Source organism: Sminthopsis crassicaudata, chromosome 6 (genome assembly GCF_048593235.1).
Source record: "Sminthopsis crassicaudata isolate SCR6 chromosome 6, ASM4859323v1, whole genome shotgun sequence".
NCBI classification, from domain to species: domain Eukaryota; kingdom Metazoa; phylum Chordata; class Mammalia; order Dasyuromorphia; family Dasyuridae; genus Sminthopsis; species Sminthopsis crassicaudata.
In genome coordinates, this window is record NC_133622.1 from 188,509,626 (window position 1) to 188,521,414 (window position 11,789).

The 11,789-nt window shown below is 47.0% G+C and overlaps 1 protein-coding gene across 2 annotated transcripts in view; it reads left to right on the forward strand.

The window, feature by feature from the left end:
• MXD4 (MAX dimerization protein 4) overlaps positions 1-11,789 on the forward strand; it is a 50,877-nt gene that overhangs the window by 33,941 nt on the left and 5,147 nt on the right. For both annotated transcript variants that reach the window (XM_074273161.1, XM_074273162.1), the window contains exons 4-5: positions 1,080-1,194; positions 9,640-9,799. In XM_074273161.1, the coding sequence (XP_074129262.1) occupies positions 1,080-1,194; positions 9,640-9,799 (275 nt within the window). The remainder of the gene's footprint in view (positions 1-1,079; positions 1,195-9,639; positions 9,800-11,789) is intronic.

The following is an 11,789-nucleotide window of genomic DNA, read 5'->3' on the forward strand; positions in this document are numbered from 1 at the left end:
CCAATAACAAGGGCACAAGGTCCTCTTGATAGCTGAATGGAGTAAGGTGTTTTCTCTTTGTCCCATCAGCATCTCCTCCATTAGGAACTCCCGATTCATGATTCTCAGGCTAATGGTTTGAAGTGCGCTCTAGGAGTCAGAGACTGGCGCTGAGGTCTCCTCTCTGGTCCTTACCAGTCCTGTGACTTTGGGCGGGCGCTTATGTGCCTTGAATTCCTCATCTGCAAAATGAGAAGGAGCCTGCAGTAGATGGTGTCTAGGTCCCTTTTAGCTTGGAATGCCGACGTTCTAATCTGAACTATACAAGAAGAAAACAACAGGGAGGACTGTCTTGGGGAGGTATCGAGTTCCTTGTCACAAGATCTGCAGGTGAAAGTTGGGCAACCATGGACGATAACTTCTCACACTTATGTAGTGTTTTCCCATTGTCAGACCTCATTCCTCACAAGAGCTTTATGAGATTAGGAATGCAAGTATGAGCCTCATCTTCCAGACTTAGAAAGACCTCGAAAGGAGTAATGCCTTCCCCAGCATCAATGGTTACTATGTATGAGAGCTGGAACTGGATGGCCACCTAATCAAACCCAGGTCTTTCTCCTGGGCCCAGTGTCCTTCCACTAGTCTCCCTAAGTATGGAGAGGGGGTCCAACAAGGGATGTCTCCTCTGCTTTCCGGGAAGGCTCCAGAGGGGACTCCTGCTCAGAGCAGGAGACCCAAAAGCATTGAAGGCTGTCCGCCTGCCCAGCGTGCTTTAAAGCCCAGGCACTTTCTTAGCAGGTGGTGCAAATGGCCTGCCTAGTTTATGGTGATTACAGTGAAGCTCTGACTCAGTTCATTCAGTGTCAGAACCAGTCGCCAACTGAGGCCTTGTGACTCTGGGGCCGCTGAGCTGACCTCTGAACCCTTCAGCTGTGGGGTCTTGGATTTTCATCACGTGCTAGACTGGGGCAGGTGAGGCGGGGCTGGAGCAGATCCGCCTGCTGACTTTGTGGCAGGAGCAGATGGACTGGTTGGTTTTTGGGAACAGCGTGCTGGCCAACTCCATCCGAATTGATTTATTCTCCCTCTCTCTGTTTCAGACGAGCCAAACTGCGGTTGTATTTGGAACAGCTCAAGCAGCTTGTGCCCCTGGGGCCGGACAGCACCCGCCACACGACCCTCAGCCTTTTGAAAAGAGCCAGGATGCATATCAAGGTATGGAAGCCCTTGTGCTGCTGGAGGCACTGGCCTCTCCCTCTCAGGGGCAGGCTTTTTGCCTTGCCATTGAGAGGAGGATATGATTGTCTGTCTTGGAGGGGGGAGGTGGACCTGCCTGAGCCTTCTAAGCCTAGCTGTGAAGCTCTACCTCCAGTCATCCTCCCCGACCACCCCCGCTAAGCTCTCCTTGCCCAGAACTCGTTACCCTAGTTCCAGTTAACTAAAAAACCCAACATAGTAAGTGTCTGCTGTAGGCAAATGTGGCCCTGGGACAGACCGGGTATTACGTACCATGAATGTGGGCGCAGTATGTATCATGAATAGAGCAATTAGTTTAAGTCACTTGATTAGACCTGAATTTGAATCTTGCTTCTCTGCTCCTTCTGATTTTGTGACTTAGAGCAATATTCAGCCTCTCTGGACCCCCTCCCCCACTTGGTTATTTAAGGACCAGCCTGGCTGAAAGTTTCTTTGTCTGAAGGCTGACACTACCAAGGGATGAGTCGGGGACTAGGCGAACGCCAGGTGGATGTTTCTGCTTTTGCCAGCTCCTAAGAGGCTCCTTCACGGATTGTTCCTTGTCATTTGAAACGGACCCTTTCCCTTCTGGAAAAACTTGCCTTGGCTCTGTGAACCTGTCCCATATGGCTGTGCCTGAGAAGCTAACTCTCACCCTCTTTCTGCAGAAGTTCTCTGCATTTTATTAGACATGGCGTCCCTTTTAAAAAACTCATGTGGCATTCACCGCCCCAAGTACTTTTCCTGTCTTGACTTCCTTTGGCTTCCCTTGAGGCCTCCCGTTCCCCCACCGGTGCTTCCCTTTGGCGTGGCAGTGATTCTTGGTTCCCAAAAGCTCTGTTGGCAGAACATGGGCTCTGATAAGGCCTCCCAGGGTTTGCATATGGGCCCAGCAGTGAACTGGCTTTCTGCCAGCCAAGGAAGGACTAGCCCATGGAGTATGGGGAGCCTCATCGCCAGAAGGGCCCAGCCATGATGACCTATTTTCCCTCTCTTAATATATCAGAGACACAGGTGTGAAGTCTGCTTTGATAAAGCCAGCACTCTTTCCTACATACTCGAAATATAATCAGGGCTCCGTGCTCAGGCCTCTGCCCTCAGGGAGCTTCCATTGCAATATGATGTAATAGAATGATTACGTGCCTAGGAGAAGGCTGGCAAATTGGCTCAAGTGTTTGATGAGGGGCTCCCTCTGGGGGCATCAGGAAAGGCTGCATTGTGGACATGGTGCCAGATCTGGGCCTTGGGGGAATGAAAGGAGCCAGCAGAAATGGAGGAGATCCATCTCAGGGATCGAGGAAAGCCTGGGTGAAGGCAGGAGGGGCAGGAGGAAGTTGGACAATCTCAAGCAGCCAAGACTAAAACGTAGATTTTCATTAGGAAGAATATTGTGGGCTAAAGCTGGCATGAGAAATTGGAACTATGGCATCTAATACCTCAAATGCCAGGCCAAGTATTTTTTTTTTGGAGAAGGAAGGGTTTGAGTAGAGAAATGACATGATTAGACTCGTACATGAGGCAGATGGTTTTGTCTCAAATGTGAAGGATGAACTAGGGAGGCTGGAGACCAGGATCAAGGAGACCTGGGGGGAAGGGATTACAATAGTCTTAACCAGTAGTAAGAACTTGGAACCAGCCAGTGGCAGTGGAGAGGAGGGGGAATACAGATGAGAGATGCTATAATGATAGAAATGACAGGTTTGAGCAGCTGAGGGAGTTGAGAGGTGAATCAGCTCAGAACTGCAAAATGACTATTTGCATAGGAGATGGAAAAAACTGTGATGTCATTAACAGAAATGGGAAACTTGAGAACAGGGCAGGTTTAGGCACAAGTTGGGCAGGGTTGGGATGCAGGGAAATGATGAGTTAGGGAGTTTTATAAGTTGAGTTGCTGGTTGTGCTTCTAGGTGGGGATATCCATGGCAGCTGGGGTCGGGCTAAATGGAGAGTCGGACTCTGGAGTGTTCTCCTGGCACAAATAGAGGCATGGCCCAAAAGCAGTTCATGGGAAAGAGCTTTGGGAGTTTTGGTGGACTGTGAACTCTATGTGACTCAGTGGCTCAATATGGAAGCCATATAAGCTATCACCTGTGGCCACGGGGAGAGAATAAGATCAGGACAATGAAGGAGAGGGCCACTCTTTATGTGGTCTTTTACCAGCCTGCTGCTGCACTACCAGGTGCCATATCTCAGCAAAAATATTGACAATTTAGAGAGCTCCCCAAGAAAGGAGTTAGCTACCATGGCAAAATGTCCTGGAGACTGTGTGAACATACACAAGAACTGATGATGGAAGTTTGCAAAGTCTCTTGCCTGGCTTCATGCTCATCCTCCCAGCAGCCTCAGGGACAGGCCTTGCTAATATTATTTATCCTCAATTTATAGTTGAGGAAACAGAAGGTTGGAGAAGGTCAGTAATTTGTTCAGAGCCTGGTAAGCTGGGATGTTTCCTTGCCTCTGTGTTTGGTACTATAGCTACTATGTCCCAAGGCCAGAAGTGACTCATAAGGCGTTTTTTTGATGTGGGTAAGTGAAAACTCAGGGGAGAGACATGATAGCTGGTCTTCCAGCGTTTGAAAGGCTATGATGGAGGGGAGAGGGAGATTAGATTTGTTCTGATGCTTAGCCATAGGGGAACACTGAGTGGAATTGGCAGGATTTGCTTCAAAGTAAAAACTTACTAAGTTAGAGCTGTCCAAACCTGGGGATCTGTTGCTTTGGGAGGCAGCAGGTATCCTTCTCTTGGGGTTGTCATGCTCTCAGCACTGAAGCACTGGGATGTGGCAGTATGAGACAATTTAGTCTGAGGGTGCGTGTGAAACGCCTCTTCTCAGAGGGACTAGAAGTTCCTTGAGGACAGAGCCCAGAGCTCCTCATCTCCTCCTCTCTCAGAAAGCAAACAGAGCGGAGCCTTGGAGGAGAGACAGCCATGTTAAGTCATATATTCAGCTCAGATTGTGTCAGCTTTGGGAAGCCTGTATCCCAGATCTGATCTTGAGATGAGCTGTGCTACCATGAGCCCTTCCCCTTCTCTTCTCTCCAAATGTGATTCCTTATATGAAAAACTGGGATGAAAACATAGTACCGACCTTTTAGGATGCTTATGTTTTCATAAGGATGTTGGGAACTGCAGAGACAGAACAAGGAGGGCTGTATCTAACATGCTGAGAGAGTTGTACAGATGGAATCTCATTTGATTCATATAAGGTTGTGATAGTATTATTATTAGCAACATCAGTATTTCTCCCCACACTGCTGCTCACCTGGCAGCTCTGGAGTCCGAGGCTAAGGACTTAAGCTTTGCCTTTCCTGGCGTGATCCTGGCCTGGTGCTCTCCATTGTCTTAATTGCTGGATGGTTGAGAGCAGGGGAGGAGGTGAAGGGATGGAGCAGAAAAGCTGACGGATATCTCTATGCTTTCCAGAGGCGCAGGCTCCACCCCAAAAGTTTGTTTGTCTCTTCGGGGCCTTTGATGCCCCAGACTGAGCCAGCCAAGGGGGCCCCAGGGTGGGGGTGGAAAGAGAAGGAGAAGAACTCTAGAGGACAGAGGGTTAGGGCCAGGTCACTGTTTCCCTGCCAATGGGCAGGGCCAGGGAGCTCCACTGAGAACATGCAACAGCTGCCCCTGTGCCCCTGCCCCAGGAAACCCAGGGGGAGAAGCGCAGCAGCTCAGATGTCATGGATCAGAGGTGGCCTCTCCCTGACCCTGTTCCCCTGTCCCAAGGAAAGAAGGCATTCTTTGTACGTGGCAAGTGGGGAGGAAGAAAAGAGGGAGGGGAAAGAAGTGCTGATTTGGGAGCTACCCTAGAGGTGCCCTGACCCCATCCTCTCCTCCTCAGATCACCTGAGGAAGAGGTAACAGTTCTTTTCCTCCAAGGCAAAGTGCTCTCCTCCTGTGCCAAAAAGCAGTCGTCCTGCCTTCACCTGAAGCCCTCTAGCGAGAGACAGCCTGCTGCCCATTGAGTAGCTCATTTCACTTTTGGCTGGCTTTAATTTGGGGAAGTTTCACAAGAATCAGTTGCCAGTCATTAAAGTAAAGGCTAGCTAACCACCTGACCGATACAGTATGTTAGTAATAGTTAAGCGTCTACTATACAGAATCCTCATTCTAGGGATGAAACGTGGCTTAAGGCCATTCCAACTCTCCAATCTTGGGATTCTCTGGCAAGAGGCGGGGCATAAGAAAGGATGGAGGGAGCCATAGAAGAGAGAGGATGATAATCGGCTCCGGGTTTCTCTTTTTATAGAAAGGGGGTACAGTGAGAAGAGCTTCCAAGGCCATTGAAGTAGCATGTAAGAGAGTAGGATTTCAAATCCTGTGTTTTCTATATTTTGCCAAGACTGCTTCATTCCAGGCAGAAAAAAAGGAGGAGAAAGGGAAAAGAGGCAAAAAATAAGTGACAGTGACTCTGGGTTGGCTTCTGATACTGCAGGTCCTGGACTTGGTGTGGAATCTTTGCCAGGGTGTTGGGGAATAAGGGCTAGAGGCCTGCCTGCTCCTTACCCTCAAGACCTAGCCCTGAATGCTTGGAGACACTGGAGAATGTAATCTTCAGATAAGTGTGAGATGGGGTTGGATCTACAATGTGACTCGGGCATTAAATGTTCTCCTGTGACCTCTCCTGTGGAGCTTAGGAAGTCCTTGTGAGACATGGAATGGAGTTTCCAGAAGAGCCATACCTGGGCACTTGCCTTGATCAAGGCGCAGTAGGCTCATTCTGGGGGTCAGGGCACAGAAGAGTATGGGCTTTCAGCTCTCTAGCTCTTCTGTGGCATTTCAGACCAAATAGTAAATAGCTCACCCCTAGTCCAACCTCTGCACAAAAGTCCACCCCAGAGCCAAGTACAAATAGTGCACGGGCCAGTTTGTACTTTGTATATCCTGCTTCTCCCTTACAGTCATATCTGATCTTAAGTTATAGGGCATTTAGAGATCCCAAACTCCTTTTGCAGAGGAGGACGCCGAGTCTCAGAGAGGATTGCTGTGTGTTGTGTGTCAGGGGCAAGGCCAAAACTGTATCCAGGTCTCTCCATCTGCAGCCCCCAGCTCTTTCTGTGCTGCCCCTTGTTGTCACAAGGTTAGCCTGTGAACAAAGGCATCCCATGCATAAAAAGCATTTATCTAATACCCATTATGTGCCAGTACTCAGCACAGTGCCTGATATATAGTAAGTGCTCAATAAATGTTTATTGACTGACTGCTAAGTACTAGGTTCTAGGTGCAGATATAAAAGGCAAACAGCCTCATTACATTCTAATGGGACAAGTGATGGTGGGCAGACTGACATGTGATTGGGAGAGATGAAAAGAACTTGACGAGGAAGAGACTCAGAAAAAGGCCAGATCTGGAACCCGATTTCCTGTGGCCTTAGACTGTCAGAGCGAGAAGGAGCCTCAGGAAAGATCATCTGGTCCAGCCCCTTCATTTATCATTTGTGGAATTGAAAGGGTTTAAATGCCTCCTCTGGCTCAGACCAGAAAACTGAGAGGTCACCTAATCCAGTTGTGTCCTTTACAGGTGAGCCTCAGATCCTGTGAGTGGCCCAAGATCATACAGAGAGTAGTAATTAGCTGAGCTCATAGAATCCTTTGACTCTAAATCAAAGGCATTTTCTGTTCCCTGGACAGTGCTTGTCTTAATAGAAGCTGCCACTGGCCTTCACTCTTTAACAGTCATATAGAGACACCCCCCGCCCAAAACCTTGACCCTGAGATACGATAATGGGCCTTCTACCCTCAGGGTTTGGATTCCAGTTTGTTTAAAACTAGGCCGCTTGCCCAGTGGCTCCTGGGCACAGACACTCAGATGACCTTCTCTAATATACACTTAGAAAACAGCCCCAGAGCAGTTCTAACAAATGGCTTAGTGTGGTAGGAAAGCCCTTCTGGATGATCCAGAAGAAGCAGCCCCAGGTGCTCAGCCTGGTTCTGCCCAGGATTGACTGATGTCTTCACTCTGGCTGGACCATATTCCCGCCCTCCCACCCCCGGGCCTCAGCCTTCCCCTCAAAGGAATGGGGCCACCTCTTTGGGTCCCTTTCATCTCTGAAATTCTGAGATCACTTTGAATCACAAGGTCTAAATTATAGCATGTTTTTAAAGAAAAGTAACAAGTTTGCACAAAACTTAGGTTAAAATTGTTGCCTTGTAAAAGATTCTTAGGAGCTATATTGTAATGGGTAGGTTGGGAAAGTTTGTGATTAATATCTATCATCTATGCTTGACTTGGTGGAATGGTTAGAATCCTGAATTTAGAGAGAGAGGATCTGGGTCCTTTTACCATTTGGTGATAAAACCTTGAACGATTCTGGGCCTCGGTTCTTGGTCTGTAAAATGAAACAGTTGGATCTCTAATGACAGTTTCAGTTCTAAATCCTATGATTCTATAAGACTCATTTCTCTCAGCACCCTTCTAGCCCTAAGGCCTTTTCTTAAGTAGACGTTTCCTCTGCAGCCTTATTTTCACTATTGATTTCTTCAGTGGAAATTCACTTTTGTAATAAAAATAGTAACAAATCAACTCATTTCCATAATGTTTTATGGTTTCCAAAATACTTTTTTCAAAATGGCTGTGAATCAAAGAGTTCAAGTATAATTTTCTTTTTAAAAATTTAGTAATATTATTTAAATTTTCTATCACTTTAATTTTTTCAATTTGAAAAATAAATGCATGTTTAAAAGCATTTATATTTTTACATGCATTTATTTTAAATTGGAAAAGATGATATAAAAAACAAAAAAAAATTTGTTAAAAAGAAAAACATATGCTGCTTTTTTAATATGCATTTACATTATCACTCCCTCCCCTTCCCAAAGGAAGGTTGGAAGGTATAAAGGAAAGAAGGAAGGATAAATACATCATTATAAACATACAATCCAGTTAAACAACCTCCCCAGTTGACTATGCACGAAAATATATTTCTTAATTCTGCATTTGAAGTTTACCGTCCCTCTGGCAGTATGTGAAAGGCATGTTTCACCTTCCATATTTTGAGTTCATGAACTTGGTCACCGAAGGGCTGGCTGTGATTATGATGGCCCTGCCCTTTGTACCTTCAGAGCCATCACTGTGTCAAGTAGCATGGAGGCCCATGATTTCATAGTTGCAGAATGCTTACAGAGGTATCATGGTGCAACATTAGGCATCCATGGGAACTGAGGGTTGAAGTTGAGCTCTAGACCTGGAGTCAGGGGTGTAGAGGCTGAGAGGAACCAGTGTATGAACCAGTCCTACCATCCTCTGTAGGATCTTGCTGAGTCACTGCCTCTGGGTCTGGGCCCTCATTTCCCTATTTGTAAGGTCTGGGCTGGGGGCCATTATTGTAAATAGTCTCTAAAGCACGCAGTATTCTGCTGTGACAGTGTCGGGGGCAGAGAATCTCGACAATGTGCAGTGATGGCCTGATGTGGTTTCATTAGGAATATAGGACTGGGAGCTGGTGCTTCTGGTGACATCATTGGTTTCAGGGGCCTTTCCCTGACATGTCCATTTCACTCCATTAAACCTAAGGTCCTTGGGCTGCTTGCTGCAAACTGCTATGGCACTTTCTGTGTGCAAGGTGCTGTGCTAACGGCGTCCCAGAAGTGCCTGCCTGCAGTGTGGATGGTTCACTGGCTTTTTCTCTGAGCACCCATGGTGCTCCCATAGGTCATGGATGGGGACCTATTGGACCTCAGGCTTGCCTGCCTCCCCCATCTCCATTCCTTGCTCCCACATCTTTGTCCTGCAGCTACAAGACAACCCTTAAGGCAGCTATCCTCTGGGAACTGGGCTTCTGCTGAATCCCGGCTTCCATCCACTTCTTGTTGCTTCATTTCTCCCCTTCCTCTGGCTTCTTTGTGGTGACAAGGTAGAGAAGACCGCATTGGTATGGGAATGGAGAAGGGGACGTGGCTAGAACTCATTGTAAATTCTTAATGCCCTGGTTTTATGGATGGACATGGGGAAGGTGAAGGAGAATGGGCTGTGTGAGGGTGGGAGATCGGGCCAAGAGTGAATTGTCCATATGTTGTTTGTGGGTGAGACTAGAGATGGTGGAGATGGAATCATGGGGCCAGGCACCATGGGTAATAAACCAAAATCTAGTTTGGATGATGGAGGATAACAGGCAGTTATAGGGTGTTAGAGGTCTGGGTCTCATCTGGGAAAACCATCAGATCTCTGTGGAACTTGCTCTGTCCCCTTCTGCTTCTGACTCAGAATTACCAGTTGGCTCTCTATTGTCTACAGGGAAATCATGATCCCTGGGATCAATAATTGTGATTGTGAAAACTGGGGGAGACCCCTGCACCTACATTTGGTCTGGCCTGTGCTTAGAGTTTGAGGCAGGTGGGGATGTCCCAGTCTAGCCCCAGACCTCAGCTGATCTTTCTCCTCAAATTTCTTCCCTCTCCTGCTCTTCTCTTACTCTCCATCTTGTCCAGAAATTGGAAGAACAGGACCGGAAAGCCCTGAACGTGAAGGAACAGCTGCAGCGTGAGCATCGCTACCTCAAACGCCGCCTGGAGCAGCTCTCGGTTCAAGGCATGGAGCGTGTGCGCACTGACAGTACCGGCTCGACCATCTCCACAGACTCGGAACAAGGTCAGTGTGTGTGTGTGTGTGTGTGTGTGTGTGTGTGTGTGTGTGTGTGTGAGTGAGAGAGAGAGAGAGAGAGAGAGAGAGAGAGAGAGAGAGAGAGAGAGAGAGAGAGAGAGAGAGAGTGAGCGAGCGCATGGAAAGCAGTTGTAGACTGGGACTTTGGCTAGCACAGGGATCTGCCCTAGAATTTTAGGAGAAAAAGCACATTGCTGGGCCAGCTAGGAAGTTCCTCTGCAGGCGTCTCTTCTACGTGATCATTGTTGGCATTTGATCTGTGATTTCATCAGCAAAGTCTCTTCTGAGAAGACTTTATGTATTGCAATAGAGAGCTGCCTGGCCACTGAGAGTTTGTGACCTACCCAGTAAGACTCTGAAACCATGGCTTCCTGACTGAGTTCCATTTGCCACATATCAATACGTTCTTAGGTCCTCCTCCCTAATGCCTTGTTAGCAGGCATGTGAAGTGTGATTGCTAGTTATTGGCAGGAATGAGATGGATAAGAATCGTTTATAACTTGAATGTTTCTAAAACACTTTTTCTGAATACCTTTTGGTCCACAGCAACACTGTGAGGGAGACAGTACAAGTATCATCCCTATTAGAGAGAAGAAGGAACTGAGTCTCAGGGATAAAGGAATCTGACAAAGATTACACAGCTCCTAAGTGGTGGAGCCACAGAGTGAACCCACGTTTTCCGTGGCATCTTCCCCACCCCACACCTCTTCTGTCCAGCATACTTTCCACATAGCTAATAGTTCTCAAACTTTTTGGTCTCAGAACCCTATATTATTGAGGATATAATTATAATTATGACAAAATTATAATTATATTATAAATATACATAAGATACATATATATATATTCACAAAATATACATATAATTAAGTATAATTATTGAGGATCCTGCCTCCTCAGCTTTTGTTTATGTATATCATATCTATTGCTATTTGCTTTATTAAAGTATCCTAGCACTGTTATGAAAGTAATGTTGACCTAGTGGCCTCCCTGAGTCTAACCACGCTTTGAGAAGCACTACCCCAGGTAATACCCTCTCTTAATTTGGATTGTGGATGGCCTGACAGGCCATCCTCTAGAGAGACTGCCTCGCCAAATAAGGCTCCTAGTTCCCAGAAGACAAAGATGGCGTCTGACTTGGAGTGATTCCAGGATCTGCACTAATCGGGTCTGGGCTCCACCAAGTAGGTAGGACCCTGGGCTTTAGGCTCAGGTGAGGATGAGTCAGGGAGGGAAGAAGGCTAGAGCAGGCTTTTCAGTTGGCAGCACCTTTTCTTCTGAGAGTGGCCTGGAAAAGGCACAGAGACTTAGTCTGAGAGGCAGCAGAGCAGAGTCCCTCTCCCATCATGGCTGCTTGCTGGGAGTTGGTGGAAGCGGGGTCTCTGATTCCTGCTCATTGTTTTAAGCAATGATATACTATCACCCGCTTGCTTATAGTAGTTCAAGATTTATCTAAGTCCGGGAATAGCTAAAGTGGTTCCTGAAAGCTTCCACTTAGGTGCGGGTGTAGGTTCTAAATGGTAAAGGGAGGATTACAGTTAGTACTGAAGAGGGACCGGGACACAGAGATGCCCTAGTGGGAGATGTATATAATAGGATGAGAAATCTTCAAACAAATGAAAAAGAAGGGGGACTGAATGGGACTTATGGGATGAAGTTTTCTCAAGTTTATGAGACTAGGCATAAGTTACATGATCCCTTAGGCTCAAGAAGCCTTCCTTACTTGTAACATGGGACTTGTAGAGGAGAGGGATCTCTAAAATCACTCCTGGTTAGCTCTAAAGACTATGATCCATGAGCCAGGTGACTGTAGGGCAGTCACTTAACTTTTATGGACCTCACCTTTCTCATTCTGCAAAAGGAGAAATTCAATCTAGATGATCTTGGGAGTTTCTGTTCTAAAGCCTGTAATTCTATGTCTTGTAAGACCTCCCTCTGTTTTCAAGCTATGAACATGTGACTCTCTCTTCCCATGTAG